The sequence below is a fragment of the Sphaerodactylus townsendi genome, linkage group LG04 (assembly GCF_021028975.2).
Source record: "Sphaerodactylus townsendi isolate TG3544 linkage group LG04, MPM_Stown_v2.3, whole genome shotgun sequence".
NCBI classification, from domain to species: Eukaryota; Metazoa; Chordata; class Lepidosauria; order Squamata; family Sphaerodactylidae; genus Sphaerodactylus; species Sphaerodactylus townsendi.
Genome location: NC_059428.1, coordinates 25,556,900 through 25,580,997, shown reverse-complemented (window position 1 = coordinate 25,580,997; position 24,098 = coordinate 25,556,900). Strand labels below are relative to the sequence as shown.

Below are 24,098 nucleotides of genomic sequence, written 5' to 3'. Positions count from 1 at the left end.
AGGATCATATATGGAGTGGCTGTAGATATTTGAAATCGATAGGGCAATGGGAAATGCATCTGAATTGCACTTCTTTTCCCCATTCGTGCTTTAGACATTCTTGCATAAATTCACGTCTCCCCATGGTGTGGAGATTTATAGTGTGGCAGGAAGAGTGTGGATTCAGTTTCAGGTGTTCAGAGCAGTTATTTGGAGCAGACATGTTACTTTCTTGCTTCAAACATCAAAACAGCATTTCATTTCATTATTCATTCCTATAGCTATTCATCAGTTAATTCCAGGTTGCTAGTCAGCTTAAAGGTCAAGTCACACACCTCTCGCTTGGTGACTGTACTATCAGTGGATAATTTGTACTTATGAATGATAATCAAGGATTGCAAATGGCACATTCACATCATTTCTCATATGTAATGATTTCCATTGATGGCGCCCATTCTCACATGGCAGAAGCACATATGGCTGTTGAGCATGCTCACTAAGGAGCTTTGGTCAGTCATAAATCCCTGATGAGATTATCTATATGGTACGTGTATTGCCCACGTTTTCACTTTGCATTGTTCATGTAAAACATTTTAGGCATGTACACATCTGAAAAATATAGCGGGCTGGATCCATACTATTAACACTTCCATCAGTGAAATGGAACTTTTCTTCCTCCTTCGGCAGCCTACTAAGCAACCTGAAATGGTCCTCTGTCATCCAGGAACAACATTTTGGGGAGAACAGCAGGCTGCTATAGAAAGGAAATGGCAGAAATGTTCTGTTCCATTGACAGAAGAGCCTACTGTTTAGTGGGAACCAAACCTTGGACCCAGATCGTGCATTGGAAACCTCACACATTTGACTGCCAGTAATGTGCAGATCGGGCTTTAGGCTGCAACAGCAAATAGCCTAGAAGATCTGTGTTTATATTTCTTTAATATAGGGGATCAGAGCTTCAGAATGTGCTGCAGTATATGTTGGCAGGGCTAACCGAGACCAATGCAGGCTTGTCTCAAAAGGGAGTTGCACAAGGTAATGGATATGAGTTAGGGCATTGGAGAAGAGCATGAGTTATCACTTTCCTCCCATGCTATTTCAGTGTCCATACATGGACTTCTCAGTTTGCTTTGAGCCTCAGAAGGGGGAAAATGCAGACATGGGATGAATGCCCATCTTTCTTCTTGACTGGGACCATCTGGTTTGAGTAAATAATGAATTAATTCCCCTTCAGTGTTAATTCACTAGTCCCTCATAACTATCCATCCATCCATCCATCCATCCATCCATCCATCCATCCATCCATCCATCCATCCATCCATCCATCCATCCATCCATCCATCCATCCATCCATCCATCCATCCATCCATCCATCCATCCATCCATCCATCCATCCATCCATCCATCCATCCATCCATCCATCCATCCATCCATCCATCCATCCATCCATCCATCCATCCCCACCCCTCCATCTATTATGCTTCAGTGCTGCTCTCCCATGTGATGGCAGGTTCAGAGTGGCTAACATCAATAGTGTACACGATAAAATACATCAACACACAGAACCTAGCACCTTGAAAGAGATTATCCCACAAGGGGGATGATTTAAATTACAATGTTCTCCCCAAATCCCATACATGGATTCAATCACAAATTGCCTACATTTGTACTACTTGTCTTTTAGGTGATGGATTATCTGTTCTTAGTGAGCTACCGCTTGTGAGTGGAGCAGTGGCACAATGGAAAAAATGTGTGTTTTGCATTCTGAAGGTCCCAGGTTCAATCTCCAGCATCTCCACTTAAAATATATATAATTCCGCCCCCCCCGGATAGTCAATCTCTAGGTTGGGCCTGGAGATCCCCCAGAATTGCTGTATTCTCCAGATCAGTTCCCCTAGAGAAAATGGCTGCCTTGGAGGATGGACTCTATGGCCTTGTACTCCACTGATGCCCCTTCCCTACCCTCCCCACCCCCAGGATTCACCACCAAATATTTAGGCAATTCCTACCCTGGAGCTTGGCAGCCCTTCTTCTACTTTATTCTAACAACTCTGTGAGGCAGGTGAGGTGGGGCAGGTAAGAAGAGTGTGCAGAGAAATTGTTCAGCATTCTGGGTAGTTTCTGTCAAATTGATGAAAACAAAAGACAGTGGTATCTTGATCTTAGGCTCTTTCATGTCAGACTGGCTGCACACTTGATTCGGAGTTAAGTCAGGTGTCCGCAGCCTGTGATCTGCTTAGTCAAATGCAGTTCACCAGCTGTGACCGATTGTGTGGCTGAAGGACTCCATTGTATTTGAAGACCCAGGAAGACAGCAACAACTGGAGGTTTGTTGGGTCCTCCAGACACATGTTTTATGGGTTACAACTGGAGAATGGTCTGTCGTTTCACACCCTCCCTCCATGTTACCTTTGATAAAATGTTTAACAATAATGCCAGTACATGATATTCAGTTGCTTGTGTAAGATGGCTTTTGTTCGGAACTTTAATTCAGAAATGGTTAGAATTAAGATACAGGATAAATTCAGGCTTGGTGCATTCGGAAGGGATCTGAGGATTATCTGGTCCTTCTTTTCCGTAAGGAACACACTTGTCCACTGGACTCTTGGTTCAATTATTGTAGTAACATGTGGCGACTTGCAAGCACGATTACGCCATGGCCTAGCTATCGCTACAGATGGGATTTCTATGTAATCTCAAATGCAAAATAGAATCATTACATTCATCTAGAAGCATTGTGAGGTATTGATTGGAATGTTCAACTAAGGTCTGGGGGACCTAGCTTCAGATCCTCAATCGGTTGTGAATCTTGTTTGGTGACTTGGGCTGGCCACTCTCTTTCAACATAACCTATTTCATAGGGTTGTTGTATAAGCAACCCACGAGAGAAAGTAAATCATGTAAGCTGCTCTGTGAACCTTGGAGGAAAACTGGGATAAAAATGGTAGATAAATTGCCAAGAAATCAAACGGTATAAATGCAATTCAAGCCTCTGATCATAGGAGGGTTTTTGCTGATAATAAATACCACCAAGCTCTTTGTAATTCTGTCCCATCAGAGGGATGGGTTCTGTTGAGCTGTGTTTCCCTTTGTGAGCTGGCAGATGGAAAACGCTAACTGAAAGACAAATTTGAGAGTTATTGGCAATGGGAAATAACATAGGGGAATTTTAGCAATGGAGCAAGTTAACTGTGGAACTTAGACAACCATGACCCTAAAAAATGCCATAAGGAAAACAGAAAAGTGTTAATAACTTTTCCTCTAACCAGTGCAGTTGACTGGCTGGAGGTAATTTGCATGCTAAAATGTATCAATTTATCTGGCTAAGCAGAAGAATCTACAACAACAGGTGTATAACTAGCAGTGAATTCAGCTTTTTAAAAAATGAATGACAAACGGGGGGGGGGGAAGAAATTAGTTAGTGGGTGCAAGAAATAAGCAATTAATCATACTTTGAAAATAATTCATTGCGCACATATTTTGAGCTACCCTTCCTGGTGATATTTGAAATAAAAATATTTACATATAACCAGTGGTGGGATTCAAATAATTTCACAACCGGTTCCGGTGGTGGGATTCAAATAATTTAACAACTGGTTGTTTACAAGCACCACTTTAACAACCGGTTCTGCTGAAGTGATGTGAACCTGCTGAATCCCACCACTGCATATAACACACATAAATTGCAACCACTTTTGGCTGAAATGTATTTGGGAAAAAAAAATCAGTGAGTTTTATATCATCTTGTATTTTTGATCATTTAAATTGATTCACAAATGTAAAGAGTGTGTTATGTGCCTTGCGAGTGTGTGTGTGTGTGTGTGTGTGTGTGTGTGTGGGATTTATGGCTACCCTGCCTACTTGGTTGTACAAGAATGCATACCAAAAAGTTTCCCAACAGCTTGGCTTTGCGTATGAAATTTTGTATGGCTGTCTGTGAGTTTACAGCCATTTTAGTCCAGACTACAGTTTAGAAGAACTGTCCTATAATGGTGAGTTCTTCTGAGCCTTTTACATTTCAGTTGTGATAGCTGAGGGAAAGTGGTTTCTATTCAAGGTTGTGATACTCCTCCCTTCTTTAATTTCGATGCACTCAGTCGATAAATGCATGACAACTATAGTGACTGGGCTCAAATGATTCCAGCACTTCTGACTGGGGGAATCTTTGTAGATTTGCATGGAATTCTTTATCGAGAATGAACATAAGAACATAAGAAAGAGCCCTGCTGGATCAGACCAGAGTCCATCTAGTCCAGCACTCTGCTACTCGCACCAGATACCTTTGGGAGCTCACATGCAGGATGTGAAAGCAATGGCCTGCTGCTGCTGCTGCTGCCGAGCACCTGGTCTGCTAAGGCATTGGCAATCTCAGATCAAGGAGGATCAAGATTGGTAGCCATAGAAGGAATCTGGCAATGGAAGGAATCTGTCAATGATGCACAACCTGCCAAAGCTCTTCAGGCAGAATTGGGGGAAATTGACATATATATTTGTTTGTTCAGAATTCATATAGACATGTTATTATTTCAGAAAAGTGAAGGCTTGCTTGTGTGGGGAGAAACCATCTTTTTTCTGCCTCTGGAAACATATCACATCACGAAGGAGACTATGTTGAAACTCTGGTGCTAGATTTTCACAGGCTTTGGGGATTTGATATGAGGAACTGCGCACTGTCTTCTTGTGTTCCAGTCTGGGGCACCCTTTCATAGCTTGCCTGTGAGAGAGGGGGAGATATTGTAACAAATAAAGGTTTTGCGATGCCTGAAGACCCACTCATGGTTAAATTGCAGAATTGTATTTTGAGAGGATTTTTTTAATGGTGATTATTTCCCTTTCTAAGTCTAAGACTTCACACTAATTACAATAATGATATCGTTTCAGAGTAATAAATTACCCTTCTCTTGAAGTAAAGGAATGTGCCCTTTTGGCATGGATATCCAATACATAGACCTGTACAATTGTTTATAACAATAGTTCTCGTTAATTACCCACTGCTCGATGATCTTGCAGAATAATATGTAGTCTGAAAGATTATTTGTGCCTGCTTGCGTCCTTTATAACCTCCTCAGAGCCTATGATTTTTGATTGCCTGAATGCATGAATCAGCCTGTACCTTCAAAAGGCTGGGAAATTAGCTGGCTTTGGTTAATGGGCCAGAGGTACAATTATGATGGGTAGATTTCTTTTTTTGGAATACAGCTCTCTTTTCTTTCCTCCTTTTCTTTTCTTATTTTGCCCTATACTCTGAAATTCTGTGTTCTGCTTCTGTCCACTAAAATTAATTGAAGTTGCTTTGGAGGCTGAATTTCTGCACAATCCAACTGTCTGCAGTTGGAAGACAGTTTGTTCAAACTAACCACATTGTTTTGGGGTGAATGGAAAAGGATATACTCTAAGGCCGTTTCGGCATGAGCCAAAAAAGCTGGTAAAAGCAGCATTATAGGCGGGAAGCTCGCACAGCTGTCGCTGCAGAAATGACGCTGCAGCAATGCGACAGCCCTCCAGTGGACTCACAAAGGTTTTTGCGAAAGTCGTGCACCAAGAGTGTTTTTTCAACAACAGCGATCCGCAGTCAGCGTCATGCAAAGCGCCCTCCAGAAATTGGTTCCGCAGAGCCCGCCCCCCCCCCCCAATGGCGGTCCACACTGGCCAATCCTGGTGCTGAATGCCCGTGACTCTGGGAAAAAAGAACGCCATTTGCAAAGCACAGCCGTACGAATGGCGCTGTGTTCTGCCGTATGCACTAATTGCCCGGCGGAGTGCCTGCCCATGCTAACACTCCATTAGCTGTAGCGTTGCTACACAACACCGCACGGCACTATCATCGCTGGGAATTGGCTGTGCAGAAATGACCCAAGAGAGGGGAAAAAATCCCCTGGATAGCAGACAAAGTTATAGTGAGTTGTATTTGAGGGATGAGGGATGTAATTGTGAGGGATGCAATGTGCATCTCTATTCTGCATTAGTTAGACCTCACCTGGAATATTGTGTACAGTTTTGGGCACCACAATTCAAGAAGGATATTGTGTTCAGAGGAGGGTAACCAAAATGGTAAAACGTCTGGAATCCATGCCCTACAAGGAGAGATTTAGGGAGCTGGGTTTATTTAGTGTGGGGAAGAGAAGGTTAAGAGGTGACATGATAGCCAAGTTTAGATATTTGAAGGGATGTCATGTGGTTGAGGGAGCAAGCTTGTTTTCTGCTACTCCAGAGACTAGGACCCGGAGTAATGGGTTCAAGGTGAAGGAAAAGAGATTCCACCTAAACATCTGGAAAAACTTCCTGACAGTAAGGGCTGTTCGACAGGGGAATGCACTCGGAGTGTGGTGGAGTCTCCTTCTTTGGAGGTTTTTAAAAAGAGGCTGGACGACCATCTGTCAGGAGTGCTTTGATTGGGAGTTCCTGCATTGCAGGGGGTTGGACTTGATGGCCGCTTGGGGTCTCTTCCAATTCTATGATTCTATTTATGTTTAACTTATAGAAGTTATGTATAAATTTGAATCTGGGAAGTAAATTAGTAGTGTGTACATTTTGAAATTTTTTTGTCCCTCTTCTGCTTTTTTGTTTTGGTTCGGGCTCTTGCTGTCCTTTAGATGGCTGCACTGCTTATGAGATACAGTTGAGATATAGGTCAGGGGAGTACAAATCCTGAAAGGTGGTGTGAACCTGAAGACGAGACTGGGGAATCATTGCCAGAACTCTTCTCTGTAGTAAGAGGACCCTGAAATCTGGAATTAACTAGTTTCTGTTGGGTCAGGCCTATAACTTGTGACCCTCAGTAGCATGTCCCTGCTTCAGGTACAAGACCTCCAGCTCCTGGGCAACCCTTGCTGCCGCTGCTCACCTAGGTGACAGTGAGAAAATGGGGGAAGGAGGATAAAAGTGTCATTGTGACATCATCACTCCTGGCATGACCGGAAGCAGAGGCGTAGCTAGGGGAAATGGAGCCTGGTGCAAAATTGGAGTTTTGCTGCCCTCCCCATGTTCGTTTGTGGTTTTTGTATTTTTTAGTGTTTTTTCAGTTTTTGGCCTGCAGGGGGCATAGTGTTTAGGCTAGCAGCATCAAAATTTCAGGGTATCTTTAGGTTTGGTGAAGTTTGGTTAAGGGGATCCAAAATTATGGACCCGCAAAAAGGTAACCCCATCTACTATTATCTCCCATTGGAAACAATGGGAGATGGGGCACCCCTTTTGGGGGCCCATAACTTTGGACCCCCCCAAACCAAACTTCACCAAACCTGGCTGGTATCAGCAGGAGGTATCAGCAGGAGGCTATCTTGATGATACTACTTAAGTTTAGTGAAGTTTGGTTCAGGGAGTCCAAAGTTATGGACCCTCAAAAGGTAGCCCCATCTACTATGAGCTCCCATTGGAAACAATGGGGGATGGGGCACCTTCTTTGGGGGTCCATAACTTTGGATCCCCTGAACCAAACATCACCAAACTTGGCTGGTATCAGCAGGAGTGTCACCAGACGATATCCTGAAATTTTGGTGCAACTATCTTAAAAACTGCGCCCCCTGCTGGCCAACAAAATAAAAACACTAAAAATATCAAAAATACATTTTTGCTGCCCCCCCAGGGGCACGCCTGGTGCGACGCGCACCCCCTTGTCCCGTGGTAGCTATGCCACTGACCAGAAGTGATGTCATTGTGTGGCTGGCAGTGCTCTAGCATTCAGTTAAAACTTTGTGGTTCTCCATAGTGTTTTGCTGAACACTGCAGTGCCACTGGAGACGTCATGATGTTGAACCTCCCCCCCCCAGTCAGTTTCCTGATGTTTTGTCAGCACTGTGCTGGCAACTCTAACCACCAGGCATATTTATGATATTGAGCAGCTTGACAACAGCCCCATTTTTGCAGGGCTTGACAGGAAGCCGAACAGAGAGCTTGTCAGATTCTGGAGGGCCTCGGTACAGGATCAGTGAATTGTGTCAGGCCTGCTAGTGAATCAAGTGTTATGCAGTGGCGTTTCTGCCTAGGGACAGGGGGTACCCTATGTCCCCGGGCGCCCCCCATTTGGTCACATGGGGGGGGCGCCACCATTTCAGGGTCGTTTGTGTGATTTTTAATTTTTTTAGTGTTTTTTACGTTTTGGCCTGCAGGGGGCGCATTGTTAAGGCTAGCAACACCAAATTTTCAGGGTACCATTCAGAGACTGTCTTGATGATAATATCTTAAGAGGATAGCTGAAATTTGGTTCAGGGGAAGCAGAAAGTTATGGATCCCCAAAAGAGAGGTGCCTCCATCCCCATTGTTTTCAATGGGAGCCAATGAGATTGGGGCTACCTATTTGAGGGACCACACCCTTGTTCCTTGAACCTAACTTCACCAAACTTGGGTGGTACTGCTAAGAATAGTTACCAGATGATATTCTCAAATTTTGGTGTCACTAGTTTTAAAAAAATACACCTTTACAGGCACCCCAGGAAAGCGTCTACATTCTTTGTTTTGCAGTGACTTTGCTCCATTGTAGCCAATGGGGAATTTCTGAGTGTGTAGGCAGGCTGCACATTTTTGAAGACAGAGGCACCAGACTTTCAAGATGGCTCAGGAGGCCCTCCTGGCACAGGCATCCCAGGCATAGAGACCTTTGCTCTTGAGTGGTTCAATTCTTTTGCGACCTCCAAAAGGCTTGCTTTTGTTTCCATGCTCCAGATGGCCCTGTGGTAGAGGTTTCAATGGGAGGCACCTGTGGTTGGGGTCTTGCTCCTGGGTGGGGGCCTCCTTCCTGCAGTGGGTCGCTGGTGTGACTCTCCTGAAAGGAACCAACCAAATTTGAAAGAAAATGCTGTGGGCACCAAGTTGAAGGTGAACCTGATGCCCACAGTATTCAGCCATCCCAGGCAAATGATGCTGACATTTGCTCTGCAAATGTTTTGCTGGGGGTGGTTGCAGTGAGAGGTTTTACATGGTTAATATCCACTTGCACTGGCTTGGAGTTGTTTCTCAGGCTAACAACCTACCTCATAGGGTTGTTGTGATTAGGAAATTAGGAAAAGAGTTGGTGGGGAGAGAGCCATGTATGTTCTGCTGGGAGTGGGAGGTGTTTTGTGAGCTGGTGCAAAAAATAATTGTTTGTTCATGGTGGGGGAGGGTGGCCGCCCATTTGCGGGGGGGGGGTGTGTGTGTGCCAAACTCGTGTCTTTAGTCCCCCCCGGCTCCAGCTTGCCCAGGTTCATTCCCGGTGTTGGATGTATAAGACCGTAGTTCTTTTCATTCGTTACATTTTACATGCATGGTGAGATTATGCTACACGTGATTTTCCTGATATGTGCAAATTGCTCAGGGTTGCCAGTTCTGACCTGGGCAGTTCCTTTAGATGTGGAGGCAGTTCTTGGGACTGGGAGAGTTTGGAGAGTTCAAGGAGAGAGCTTGGTATGGGTGATGTGCTAAAGTGTTCACCCTCCAAAGCTGTCATTGCCTTAATGGGAACTGCTATAGTCTGCAAATGAGTTGTAATTCCAGGAGAATTCCTGACCCCTCCTAGGAGTTGTTACCCCTAACTACAGTGGCTGTTTTGTCTGAAGGGAGCAACGGTTTTATTTTCAGCCTTGGTTTCTGGTTTTTGTGTACTGTGGCTGAAATATACATTTTGTTTCTCTCAAAAATATCGCAGTTGTGCAGACTGAGAGGATTGTGTGTAGTATGTGGTCGCTATACAGGTGGTGAAATGTAACCGTTGAAAAGGGCTCTCTTAGTAGGCATATCTCACTGCCTTAGCAGAGCCTTTCTAATCTACAGTTGCTACAGAGAAGGAAGGAAACAGTAACTGAACTGCTAGGACGCTTCAGTTAGCTTCAGACAAGGTAGCTGCATAGGCTGTGAGACCAAGAACAGGCTTCAGCCCACTAGCCCACACCGGGCTTCTGTCTCTAAAACAGGAAACTGATAATGAGGTAAAGGACCACGTCGGTTTCCGTACAACAGTTGATATTGGCAAAGGGAGCTTAACACAAACGAAGTTCAAAGACTGGCAGTCTGTGCGGCTTAATTGCGTAAAGGAGCTAATTCTTCTCTTTGTAGGCTTGCCAGATTTTGTTTGCTTAATTTTAATTGTGCTAAAATCTTGCCGCTGGTCAAACTGACCCCAGGTTTTAACACAAAAAGCCAGGGAGAGAGGGTGTAGTTTTTTGGGCATGAAAGCAGTGCCCACCCACCCCTTTTAATTCTCTCGCAGCAAGGATCAGAGTAGTAGAGCTACTAAATTGTCTGTGCTTTAGCACATCTGAGGAGAATTTCTGCTCCATCAGGTCTTTAAGGACTTAAACACCTGCTTCTCCAAATGGGAGGAAGCTGTTTCCTGTGCTCTCATTTCCATAGCGCTGCTGCTGCTGCTGCTTTTTTTTGTCAAGTGCATTGCACAGTTGATTCTTTTAAATGCTTTCCTGAGATAGTACATTTAACTCCTGCTGAGAGCAAAAGCATCTGGTGTGAATTTTCTCCCCCTAAAAGTACCTTTTTACAGTGCCACCCTAAGCGGAATTACACCCTTCTAAAACCATAGAGGTCAACGAGCTTAGAACGATGTAACTCTGTTCAGGATAGCACTGTGGAAGCTTTAACCCTTCTTTATTTTTCAGTGGGCGCTGAGCTGCAATCTAAACACAAAAGAAAATTGTTGGCATCAACTAGCCGAAGAAGGCAAATTGAGCGTTCTGCTTCTGCTTTATGGATCTTATGGGTTTGCTTCAGTTCTGGTGGGGATGATTAAGCTTTGATTTACTGTGCTCCCTTTTTTAAAGAAGCACACAGATTCTGTTGTCTTGTTATGGTCTGGCCTTCCTTCTTTATTGGGAGCGTTGGAAAGAATTGTTTTTCCCAGCCAGATGTAATATGAGTCGAAAGTTGCCTATTTGAAGTGCATCTAATTGAATACAGAAATTCTGTTGCCTTGTCACGGCCAGCCCTTCCATCTTTATTGGGAACACTGGAAAAAAGATGATAAAGAATTATTTTTCAAGGCTGAAAATATTGCTAGTCGAAAGTTGCCTATTTGAAGTACATCTAATTAAATCAATTTATAGACGCCTCTGCTTCCCAAAGGATCTCTGTTGTCAACGTAATTTTCTAAGTTAAAAAGGAAATGATTTTGCAGCTACATTTGTCAAAATCAAAGCAATATTAGTGTCGTCCTTTGAATTTTGTATCTAGAAAAAAGAACAAGGATGCTAGTCCATAGTTTTCCAGGAGGAAGAATGCAGAGGTAACCACACAATATGGCGTACAGATCTCATAATAACTTATGAGGTTAAAAAAAGAACAGATCGACCAATTGCATAAATATTCTTGGCCACTGTCAATGAAATTGGTTTTTCCAGCTCTGTATTAGAGATGTATAAGATTTTTTCCCCACCCTCGTTCTGCCTGGTTCAAACCGATTGTCTTCAGCTAAGCAACCAAACTGCTGCTGTTGATCATGCCCCAGTTAGGGATGATCATGCCCCAGTTAGAGATTGTAAAAACATATCAATAACTGTTGTTCAGAATTTTGATTTTAAGTGGGTTTTTTTCCCCAGATTTGAACCGCTTCTGGGTGATGACAATTCTTTTGGTAGGCTGATGGCTTGGAACGATTGGCCAACATCTGGTGGCAGTATAAATTAGTAGATAGATAAGAGCTCCTGGATACAGGGCTCAGTTTGGAAATGTTGGCTTTCGAGGAAGCATACGTGCCAGCAGAGATTATCTAACCAATCCAGCCTCACCAGGCAGTGATCTTGAGATGCTGGGGTGGGAAGCTAGAAGCATGTCTGTGGGTGAAGCCTAGAGAGAATGGGATTTGGTGAGAGGAAGGACCTGTCATGGAGGTCTACCCTCCAATGCAGCCATTTTCTCCATTGTCTGGAGACTGGTTGTAATTCTGGGAGATCTCCAGGCCCTAACTCACAGGTGTCAAACTTGCGGCCCTCCAGATGTTATGGACTACAGTTTCCATCATGGGATGAAGGGAACTGTAGTCCATAACATCTGGAGGGCTGCAAGTTTGACACCTATGCCGCCTAACTGGACTTTCAAATAGTTACCACTTTGCACCAAAATGCTTTAGGTCCAAAAAGGACCAAATTGTCATTAAAGTATTTGTACACAGTCTTATAAATCAGATTTCCAACAATATAGTTTTTTACGTTTTCAAATATTGGATACCTCGGCAATGAGTCCAGAGCAGGTATCTCTTCCAAAATAGCAAACAGATATTAATTTCAACAAAGATCTATTTCTCATCTGTTATAATACAAATAGTTGATTTTGTTTTTATGGGTAATTAAACCTCCAGTTAGTTTTTTTGAATTTCGTTTGCTTCTTCCGAGCTCACTTAAATAAATGTGCTTACTGTCCATGCGTTTGCACTTTTCAAGCTGCTCTGAGCTTACACTCCATTTGCTGAGACTGTGTTTCTGCCGATCGCTCCCAAGCTTGTCTTGAAGTATTTTGTATTATCATTGATGAGAAATAGCTCTTTGTTGAAAGTAATATTTATTTGATGTTTCGGAAGAGATACATGCTCTGTACTCATTGTAGAGATATCCAATATTTGAAAAAGTAAAGGCTGTATTGTTAGAAATCTGGTCTATAAGATTGTGTACTTTAAAGACCATTTGGTCTTTTGGGACCTAAAGTATTTTGGTGAAAAGTGGTAATTATTTGATCTGATTCTAGTGGGTTTTCCGGACTGTGTGGCCATGATCTGGTGGATCTTGTTCATAATGTTTCACCTGCATCTGTGGATGGCATCTTCAGAGGTGTATCACAGAGTGTAACAGACACACAGTGTGTAACAGACAGTGTTACATTGTTACACAGTGTAACAGATCCTTCCCACAATGTGTAACAGACTTCCCTCTGTGATACACCTCTGAAGATGCCATCCACAGATGCAGGTGAAATGTTAGGAACAAGATCCACCAGATCATGGCCATACAGCCTGGAAAACTCACCAGAACTAGTTGAATCCGGCCGTGAAAGCTCTTCTATCACTATTTGATCCTTTGAAAAATCCTGCTCCTTTTAGCACATTATGGTGGCTCCCATCTGGTGTTGGCTAACTAATAATACAGAGGCTACCTACCCAGGGAGTAGGGTTGCCAACTCCAGGTTGGAAAATTCCTGAAAATTGTGGTGGTGGACCCTGGGGTGAGAGGGACCTCCCCAGAGTACTATAATGCCATATGATCAACTTGCCAAAGCAATCGTTTTTTTTTCTCCCAGGGAAACTTAGCTCTGTATTATGGAACAGTGTGGATTTCTTTTAAATTACGATTTTAATCATTAGTCAGTAAGACTTGATTTAAATCATGGTTTTCTACATAAAGACTCATTATTGCTGGAATAATCTTAATATTTACAACCAGATGAAGGTTTCATTTTTAGAATAATAACTTTTCAGATTAGTTTTACAGTTTATAAAAAAATTACTGATTTGGTTAAACTATGAGAAATACATGGGTAGATAGTTATGAAATTATTGCGAGGTGAACTTTCTCTAGTTTCATTTAATTTTTTTTTAAAAAAAATTATTGATTTTTATCCACTCTGGTCTGGAGGGCTCCAGGCCTACCTGGAGGTTGGCAGTCCTAATGGAGAAATAAAAAGGTGTGTGGGCAGGTAAAAGGAAGAGAGAGGCTGCAGGCAGTGATGGGGCGGCGAAGAATATAGTCAAGAGGGAGAACAGCTGTGGGTTAATTGGATTCTCCCCTACATGGGTCCTCCACTTCTATAATTAAACATGGAAAGGCCACATAACATTATTTGGTTCTGCTTTGGTTTCATTGAAAAGCAGCCTCTGCATGCTGCAGAGAAGTGGGGGCAGGTTGCAGCAGGCAGGAGAAGAGATGTAGTGGTTAGTTTATCCCTAAGGGGGCTGCTTTCTTATTCTGTGTCACTCTTCTTGCAACGTGTGATTGGTGTTTGGAATATGCTGCCACAGGAGGTGGTGATGGCCACTAACCTGGATAGCTTTAAAAAGGGCTTGGACAGATTTATGGAGGAGAAGTCAATCTATGGCTACCAATCTTGATCCTCCTTGATCTCAGATTGCAAATGCCTTAGCAGACCAGGTGCTCAGGAGCAGCAGCAGCAGCAGCAGAAGGCCATTGCTTTCACCTCCTGCATGTGAGCTCCCAAAGGCACCTGGTGGGCCACTGCGAGTAGCAGAATGCTGGACTAGATGGACTCTGGTCTGATCCAGCAGGCTAGTTCTTATGTTCTTACTCTCTTGTCTTTCTCCTACTTCCCATATTGGGACACTGGCTATAAAAAAAATGTAAATGAGGGGGATGGAATTTGAAGGACGACTCTTGAAATATTTATGCATTTGTGGTACAAAACAGCTTGCTACTTCTCGGCTCCTTTTCTTCCTGCTACTCTGGGGGAAGTGTGGCAGATGCGCAAGGAGAGGGAAAGAGTGTAATTGGAAAAGCATACATTAGATTAAGTAATAAAATCAGTAGTCACCTCCATTCAAACAGCGTGCTGAGTGCGAGGTTGGCTGCCGATGCACCAATAACATTTTTATTATTATTCTGTGTTTATTCTCTAGCCTCAGACCATAAGGCAGACTCTCCAGAGGACCCTGCAGCATTACGAGCATCAGGCAGTTGGGTAAGTAGAGCTGATTCCTTCACGTTTGGAAGAAGCAGAGAGGCAGAAGGGGAGGCTGAGCGGGAGGCCATAAAAAATTTAAATGACAGTTGCTATACTAGTGATTTGTGGTGTCGAGGGACCTCTCTGCTGGGATGTTCTCTTGTGCAGGCTCCATTGCAGTGAATGGGAAGGACACATTTGAGTGATTCTCATTTATTCCCATGGGGTTTGTGAATGTCTCTCTGAGCATTCTTTTGTCCTTCTTTTCTACCAATCTTCCAAGCATTTGCTTTTTTGAATGTGGCTGTTTTCCCCTTTTCATGGGGAACCTGGGACCCTGATGACAGGATGTGGGATATTTTGCACAGGAAAAGCGCATCCGAGAATCCTTCCACCTGAGAATCACTCCACAAACTTATCTGCAGCTAAAAATGGCGGCCACCGATAGAATCCACTCTAATGGCAGCTGCCTACAGAATCCACCATAATAGTAGACTGAATGGGATAAAACAGAATCCTTTCTACTTGCTGTATTTCACAGAGACAAGCAGGAAACACGTGAAACCCACGTTAAAGGGGAAAAGTCACTGATTTAGTGACTTTCATTTAACTCAGGTTCAGCAAAATAAAGCAGGTTAGAAGCGTTTGGGGGGGGGCAAGTTCTGTGGGAACCTCTCTTCCATAATGCTTTTTTTACACCCTTAACCCATTATATTTTGTCTGTGCAGAGTCACCTAATAACTGGAGCTTGTCAATCTTGCTTCCTGTGTCCCTATAATTGTTGTTTTTCAAGGCCCACTGTGAATCAAATGTATGTAATCTTTAGGGCTGACTGCCCTTTAACTACTAAATAATGTTTCCAAATTGCTTGGTAACCAGCAGGATACCAGGGAGGCAGGGACATGAGGGGTTGCCTTAGGATGACTGCATGATATAACTTTTGGGAATACCCAGATGTGATATCAGTCCTTCTTGGGAAGCACCAAAATCTACAAGGTTTTACCGTACAGTCTTGGTCAATTCCTGGAGAAGCAGGAAGTCACTTCTGGGTTTTCCTCGGAGTGACATCACGCTAACACCATTTTAATTTTAATTTTATATTATTTCTGCTGCAAAGATAACTTTCAGAATGTATGGCCAGTGGCTAGTAAAATCACTGAAGCCACAGGGGAGCTGAATGAGACTTCAGGAAGTCTTCTGTTTATTCCTGCTAAGAAGGAGACAATGTAGTGATTTGGATTCAGTACTTGCAAAGTTTATTAAGACATTAAGACACTTACAACATTTTCTCTTCTTCTACCAAAACAGCATCTCTGTGAAGTAGATTAGGTTGAGAGGAGGAGACTAGCTCAAGGTTACCTAGTGAGCTTCCATGGCAGAGTGGAGAGTCAAGTGTGGGTCTTGTGCTTCCTAGCTGGATACTTTGACCACTGCACCACCCTGGGATATCTGTCCCGATGGTTGACGCTTGTCTTTCCTCCCGCTCTCACACATGCTACTCTTCCTTCCCCAAAACTGCCTTGAAAACTGGGTAAACCAGACATGGCACTGAGAATTCTGTATGTGTGCAGTGGGCAGAATCCTGATTTGGATTACCACAGTGAATGGGACATGAGTCCTCCCCGCAAATTCCTGACTTACAGTGATTCTGCCAAGCTGCTATATTGTCCTTCAGTGGGTCAAGTCACAGATTTCTAAGGGTGTTTCAGCAGCTTTTCCCCTTTTAAATAGCCACTTGGCCAGTTCTATGCATGGAATCCCTACCATCTTGTTTGATTTGGACCATCGTGAGCCATGCATTGGGCAACATTTATAGAAGGTGGCCTGGACTGACCATTTTGTTTTACCTTTGAGTTTGAGTGGGCTGAATCTTATGATCCATAAATGGAAGGACTTTATGGAATGGATTTCTCCTTCTCCTCTTTGCAACCTCCTGTCCCTCATGAAGAAAGGCTCCTGAGGGTCAGGGCACCACTGGGATCAGAATGAAGGCCGGAGCTCAAGGGGAAAATTGTCAGAAGTCAAGGCTCCCCCTCCATCACTCCTCCATCACTTTTCACACATAATGAGTATACCCATTCAATCCACAGCAAAATCCAGCTGCAAAGTGCATTGAAAGCAAATTGAAAGTGCATTATTTGGTACGTGCGAAAACTTCCTCTTCTGCTCACAGAAGGCCTTGTTTGGGGAGGGAGGGGGTGATTTATGGTAGCCATCTGTTTGTACTGGGCAGCTGTGAGTTTTATTGCTCTGGCATGTTTTAAATGTGTTGATTGTGTGTGTGTATGTGTGTGTGCAATCCTGCACATTGGTTCTTTAACTAGAAAAAAATTGGCAATAATAAGAAATAACTCTGAAATGCATTTCCCTAATGTGTTCAACCGATTTCAGAGGACAGAATTAAGCATACACAGAGTCCCGTGCCCTTCTTCTAGGGAATTGTGCAATGGCTTATTTATTACCGGGTCAGCTATTTTTTGCCTTGCAGAAACGGTTTCAGACCTCAGTCAGGCTGCCTTTCTGTTCTGTGAAATGTATAAGTCCGTAATCTAATTTCTACTGAAAAGAGTTTGTAATGGGAATTTGTTGCACTGGTGAATGCTAATATGACATGAGAAACAATTACAGCATTTTTTTTCATTCGTTCATTCATTTAAAACTTTGCTGTGCCACTTTTCCCACACAATTCAAGGTAACGCTGCAAATTTTAAAATGGCATTTAAGACAAACACACACGTAAAATGTTTAAATTAAGTCTGATGGCTGGGGTACATGGAGCAGGGCCTCTGAAGCTGACCCAAGTGGTCAGGTAGGTTCCTGTGGGAATAGGCAGTCCTTAAGTTATGCCAGATCCAAACCGTATAGATCTTTAAAGATCAATACCAGACCTTGAAATACAACCAGAAACAGAATGTGGTCTTATGTTAGCCCTGAGCCCTGTCAGGTTTTAAATGTCAGTACCAGCACCTGGAACGGAGCCTGGAAGCAAATTGGGATCCAGTGTGGATGGGACAAGACTGGAGTGATACGGTCCACTTCAGTCAGTATTCTGGTTGCGGTGTTCTGTACCAATTCCAGCTTCCGAACAGGCTTCAACAGCAGCCCCACACAGAGGCCCATTCCACATGGCACAGAAAAGACATCTGTGGGACATCTGTGGGACATCTCCCAAAATAAGACATCTGGGAGATGTCTTGAAAAGAGGCAGCTGCTGGTTTGCTTCTGCATTTACACCTGTTAAGGTGTCCTTTGGCTGGCTTTTAAAAAAATTTCAACACATGCATGGATTTGAAGCCATGGAGACACGAATCTCTGTAGTCACTGGGAGTTTGCTTCTCTCTAGCTGGATGTTGCCGTAGCCTGCGATCTCATTTGATGGAGATGTTTCTGCTTATTTCCCTCCCTTCTATTGGTCAGTGCACATACAAAGTGGAAGTGATTTATCGAAGTAGCCTCCTCTTGCCTTTCTCAGTGCCATTTTAGCTCATTCTCTGTGTTTTGAGTTTAACAGAGATTTGCACTGGTTTGGAAAATGGAGCTGGAAGAGCTGCTTTTACTGGTTTCGCTGCAGCTTCTCCTACTGATGCAGGAGGGTCTGCACATGTGCATGGAATTTCACCATTGGAAGCAGCTCTGGAGTCTAGAACTGCTGCACCCTCTCCCCCCATCCCAAGGAGTCCAAGTACCAGGCCACTCAACAGAGCAAGGTGGGCTCTTGTTGCTTCCAGCAGCTGCTGCTCATCTCAGAGAGCCAAGCACGGTTGATTTGCCATGGCAAGCATTCCTAACCAGCCTCGCTGCTGGGTGTACCTCAGAAGTATTCAGTGGCGGGAGAACTGCATGTTGGGTTTTTGAGGAGATGAGCAGTGGTTAGCCAACGTTCAAGTGCACCTTCATGGACTTGGTGGAAGCCTTGTGGGGCATCTGCAGCATCTGATGGAGAAGCGGGGGGCCATTGCCTTGTGGTACCTCGCCAGCCTGAGCTATTACTGCCTGGTTCAACACCAGTTTGGCGTTGGAGTATCCACAGTTGGTGAGATAGTTATGGAGCTATTCCTGGCCATCGAGGCGGAGCTCTTCAGCTAGACCATCTGTCTTGGTGAAGATGTGGCAGAGGTGAGTGGATTCTCGGTTGTGTTCATTTTGTGCCTGTTTGTATAGTGGTTCTGAAGTTTGCCTATGCCTTTGATAAGTGTTCCCTATAATGTTCCCTGCCTCTTTTGCAGTATCCCAGAAGTATTAAGTATGGGAGCACAACTTTAATATCAGAATAGTAAACCTTAAAATATGTATAGTAATGTTATGCTATTATTACCAAAAACCACGTCGCAAAATCAGGCTCAGTTCCCCATTCAAATTTTTTTATAAACTCAAATTCATTATAAACACATTCATTTCATTTGTTTCAACCAGAACTCAACACAGCAACTTATTGTATTCAGGAACTCAGTTCCAAAACATACACGTCCATGTTTTATAATAATAAAGTCAAAGTATTCTTCAAATAAAGTTCAGCATTTCATTAGTCCATTCAAGAGTTGTTTGTAATCCAATCAATAGTCCATTCAGAAAAAAATTGGGTTGATATTGGGCAAAATGGACTAATGAAATGATGAACTTTATTTGGAGAATACTTTGACTTTATTATGCCTTGAGCAGCAAGATAGTGGTGTCCATCTGGGCACTGGCCTCTGGATGAACTCCCTTTGCCGCCAGGGGGCATGAGACACCAGCAGCCCCCGCCTGGGCATGTGGTTCACAAGCTTGCTCCACCCCCACCCTGGGCATGCAGGCTCCTCCTCCCCTGAATGGATCAGTTCCCATGCGCAACCTGCCAGGCTGTGACAGATGAAATGCAAATAACAATCACCGTATACAGGATGCCAACAACAGAAACCTCAGACCCATGAGAAGAAGAAGATGAAGAGTTTGGATTTATATCCCCCCTTTCTCTCCTGCAGGAGACTCAAAGGGGCTGACAATCTCCTTGCCCTTCCCCCCTCACCACAAACACCCTGTGAGGTAGGTGGAGCTGAGAGAGCTCCGAGAAGCTGTGACTAGCCCAAGGTCACCCAGCTGGCGTGTGTGGGAGTGTACAGGCTAATTTGAATTCCCCAGATAAGCCTCCACAGCTCAGGTGGCAGAGCTTGGAATCAAACCCGGTTCCTCCAGATTAGATACACGAGCTCTTAACCTCCTACGCTACTGCTGAGGGAGGGTGGGAGAAGCCGTCGGCACTCGGGCAAGAAGAGGCACAGGATGGCCCTCCCTGCCCATATAAGGCTGTGGCCCCGCCTCCTCCAGGCACGTCACTCGCTCATGCTGGCAGCTGGGCACCCCAGCCCCATGCTGGACTGGATGCCGGCAATGAGTCCGCCCCTCTCCCTGCCCCACTCCCGGGCTGCAACGGCAGCCAAGGTACATTTCAGCCACTCTTTCTCATTTCCAAGGTGATTCCATGTTCCATGTCAGTATGACACAGTCATATGCTTGTGTCATATCTTCTTGTTGGCCAGCTCCAGTTATGATTTGAACTTTCCTGAAGTCATGTTGCGCTTTGATCTGTGATACCAACAACAGTATGCCCTGTGAGATAGAGAAGAATACTTGGGCAACAATGTTGAAGTGTCAATCATGAAATTGTTTATTGTACACTGAACCATAATTTTTCCTTAATCCACAGGTGATGGCTGGCTTTGAACAGTTGGGATTCCCACAATGTGTTGGTGTGATGGATGTCTTCCCATCCCAATCAGACATCCTGGAGGCGTGCCAATCAGGGAACTATGCCAATCAGATGATGTCCTCCTTTTGGTCACAGTGGGCCATAAATGATGCTTTATTTATGCAGAGACTATTCAGTCTGGTAGAAACCATGATGCCTTCATGTTCCACTAATCGAATGATTGCAAAGCAATGGACAGGGGGGTATATATTCCTGGCAACCCCACACTTTGGAAGGTGTCTCTATGGAATGTGTCTCTGTTCTTCCCCTCATCCTGGCTGATGGTGCCTTCCCAATCCACAAGTGACTCATGAAGCCTTATGTGCTACCACACAATGCACAGGAAAGGCATTTCAATTACTGACTGAGTCGGACAAGGAATGTTGTGGAGTGTGCTTTGGAAGACTGAAGGCATGGTGGCGTTGTCTAACCACCAAGCTGACAGTTTTCCCAGAAAATGTCACCTCCCTGGTGACAGCCTGCATGGTTCTTCATAACATCTGTGAAGCCATGGGTCACACAGTGTCAGAGGCTGAGAGGGAATCCAGACCAACACTGGCGCAGCTCACAGAACTGGAGGAGACAGTTGTCAGAACTTCATTTCCTGAGAGATATAATCCCAGACATGACATGAATTGCCGAGAAGGGAGCATGGTCAGGGATGCCCTGTCATGCTTCCTTTACAGGAGTAGGCACAGATGACAAAGGGGAATTTGCAGAAGTTGTTGGTCAGAGACGGCGCACATTTGCGGTGTGAAGGTGTGCTGTGGAATTTCCACTTTACAGTTCTTGTAGAAGAAGAAGAAGCAGCAGCAGCGGCGGCGGCGGCAGTGGCGGCGGCGTTTGGATTTATATCCCCCCTTTCTCTCCTGCAGGAGACTCAAAAGGGCTGACAATCTCCTTGCCCTTCCCCCCTCACAACAAACACCCTGTGAGGTAGGTGGGGCTGAGAGAGATCCAAGAAGCTGTGACTAGCCCAAGGTCACCCAGCTGGCGTGTGTGGGAGTGCACAGGCTAATCTGATCAATTTTGAAATTTTGTACAATTTGTACAATTGTACAGTTTGTACAATTGTACAAAATTGTACAATTTTGAAATAAGATTAATGTTTACATGTTTGTTTTGAACCTGTTTTGTATGAGGAATACAAAATAAACGTATTAGTGTCGCAAAACTGTGTGTTTGATGGTCACACCGCTCTTCCTGCATAGGTGGGTGGGGGAAAAAGGGTTGTGCTCACAGCCCCTGGTATCAAGCCCCTAATGCATTAATGTGACCAGATCCAGAGATTCCCCAGTGCTGCCTGTATTCTAGGATTACCATCAGCTGGGTGGGAAAACTCCTGGTGATTTAGGGGTTAAAGTATGATGGGCGGGGAGGTAAAGCATGGTGTCTCTCATTCAAGCTTGCTGTTGGGGTTGTTGGGGTGGGGATGGGGGAAGCCAATGTTGGATGCTCTGGTTTTCAAACCAGCATCTTTCCAGGTGCTGGAAGAGCCCCTTTCACACTTTGTCCAATGATTAATCCAAGGTTGCCAACCTCCTGTTGGGGGCTGGAAATCCCCTGAGGTCACAACTAATTTGAGTGTGAACTGTTTTGGTGAGGGTGACATGGGGGTGTTGCCCCCTTTTTTCTACATGTTGGGGGTGGGTGGGGGGAAGGCAAACCAGATGCTGGATGCACTGGTTTTAAAATCAAACATGGTCACATGTGCAGGAAAAGCCTCTTTTGTACGTTCTGGAATGATATGGGCAGGGTTGCCAAATTCCAAATGGAGGCTGAAGAACAGCTGGGAGAACAACTCTTCAAAAGAAGAAGAAGAAGGAGAGGAGTTTGGATTTATATCCCCCCTTTCTCTCCTGTAGGAGACTCAAAGGGGCTTACCATCTCCTTGCCGTTCCCCCCTCACAACGAACACTAACTACAGATATCTGCAGGAGAGTGTGTGTGGGGTGTTCCCCTCATTCAAGCTTGCTGTTGGAGTTGCAGTCCAAAATCATAACTGCGAAAATCTGCCCTGTCGCCTCATAAACGTTTTGTCATGGCTGCCATGCTGTGAAGCTCCGCAGCTTTGAATTTCAAACACAAAATAGAAAAAAGGGGGAACTCAGCGGTGTAATTTGAGGGGAAGGCAATTATGAATGTATTTCTGTTCTCTGAGGAGGGAAATGGCGGAAAGGACAGATGGCGGAGGAGAAAATGTGTGGTTTGGAAGCTATAGAACAGACTTGGGGAACTTTGCAAAATGGTGAGCGAGTGGAGAATCCACCTAAAATGGCGGCCGTCTCAGTAGAATCAGAACAGCAAAAAAAGAGAAAGATTTGGGCGGGCTGCAAGATTGAGTGGGAGAAATACGATGTCTCAAGAACTGCATTCCACACAGAACAGTTGGAGACGTCTTGTGGATGACTTGGCCAAAAAAGTCCTATTTTAAGTTTTTAAAAAAGACTTCTTGAGCAAAAATGAAATATCCTGAGGATGTCTTGGGGGAAAAAGCTGTGCAGAGTTCCTCCTCAAGACTCCTTTTTAAAAACTTCCTCAGGATGTCTTATTTGTGCTGTGCAGAATGGGCCAGTCATTCTGTAAACCTGACATGCTTCATAGGATTGCTGTTAGGAGGATAATATGGAGGTGGGGAAAGTGAGAGGCACTACGGTGCCTCTTAGTAGGGCCATTCTGAGGTATTCATTTCAAGTCTGACTTCTACTTTCCACCCCCCCCCAAGTCCCCCCATTACTTTTTGCCATCCTTATGCCCTTAGTGTGTAGGTATTAGAATCTCATGCGGCTTTCCAGATGTTCAGGGAACTGAGCATCCCATCAGCCCCTACCAGCATGGCCAATTGGCCATGCTGACAGAGGCTGATGGGAATTGTAGTTCCTGAACATCTGGAGAGCCGCAGGTTCCCTATCCCTGATGTAGTAGGACTGAGACCACTTCAGTTAAATGACTATTACAAATGGCCTATGTCAAATGGCACATTTGCCCATCATATGCGCTGGGCTCTTTGGTGTACTGTTCAAGTTGAGTCAGGTGTGGGTGTGTATTAAAATTCAGGCCAGGCTTATGAAATTCTCTGTCCTTTAGGTATTTGTCCTTGTTCATTCTACAACTTTTTTTGTCAAGCTGAGCACTGGGCTCCCTCCTTGCCGTTAATAATCCTTGCACATCAGGAGAACACCTTGGGGCAGGGTGGGCGTGCGAACTGTTGCTCTGGGAGTCGCCTGCCTTAGTCATAGACTGGTGCTGAATGTGGAACAGAGGTGGGAGACAGAGAGGGAAAACTCTTTGGCAGAGCCGTCTTTCCCCTCTGCTTGAAAGCTTACATTCCTAAAGCTCTACAGGAGAGAAGCTTATGTGCCTGTAGCCTCCAGCCTCTTTCTGTCCTTTCCTCCCTTTGTCTGCATTCAGCTTCCCTTTGGGTGTCTCCAGCTGGGAATTCTTGCCTGTGGAATGCTTTCCTGTGGAGTGAAGCAGCAAGTGATACCCGGCAGCAGGAGGCTGTAAAAAGCTACCGATTGTTGGCAAGAAAGTGACTGGTTAACTGAGGGGGCCAAGCATCACATGGCAAGCACGGCTTGGACAAACCCTGGCTGCCATTCCTGGACAGCAAAGTGGCGTGTGTGCGTGCGTGTGTGTGCTATTTAATTAAACAGACTTTCAATAAATTTGTATTTGTGTTCTGCATTTCAGACAAAATTGGCAGTTCAGTAGAATCAAGGGCCCCTTCCGCACACGCAAAATAATGCATTTTCAAACCACTTTCACAACTGTTTGCAAGTGGATTTTGCCATTCCACACATCTTCAAAG

At 44.5% G+C, this 24,098-nt stretch overlaps 1 protein-coding gene across 1 annotated transcript in view; it reads left to right on the top strand.

Annotated features, from left to right (window-relative positions):
* The first annotated feature begins 13,705 nt into the window (after positions 1–13,705).
* GUCY1A2 (guanylate cyclase 1 soluble subunit alpha 2) overlaps positions 13,706–24,098 on the top strand; it is a 201,113-nt gene continuing 190,720 nt past the window's right edge. The window contains exons 1-2 of the mRNA XM_048494034.1: positions 13,706–13,819; positions 14,519–14,580. Coding sequence (XP_048349991.1) covers positions 13,706–13,819; positions 14,519–14,580 — 176 coding nt within the window. The remainder of the gene's footprint in view (positions 13,820–14,518; positions 14,581–24,098) is intronic.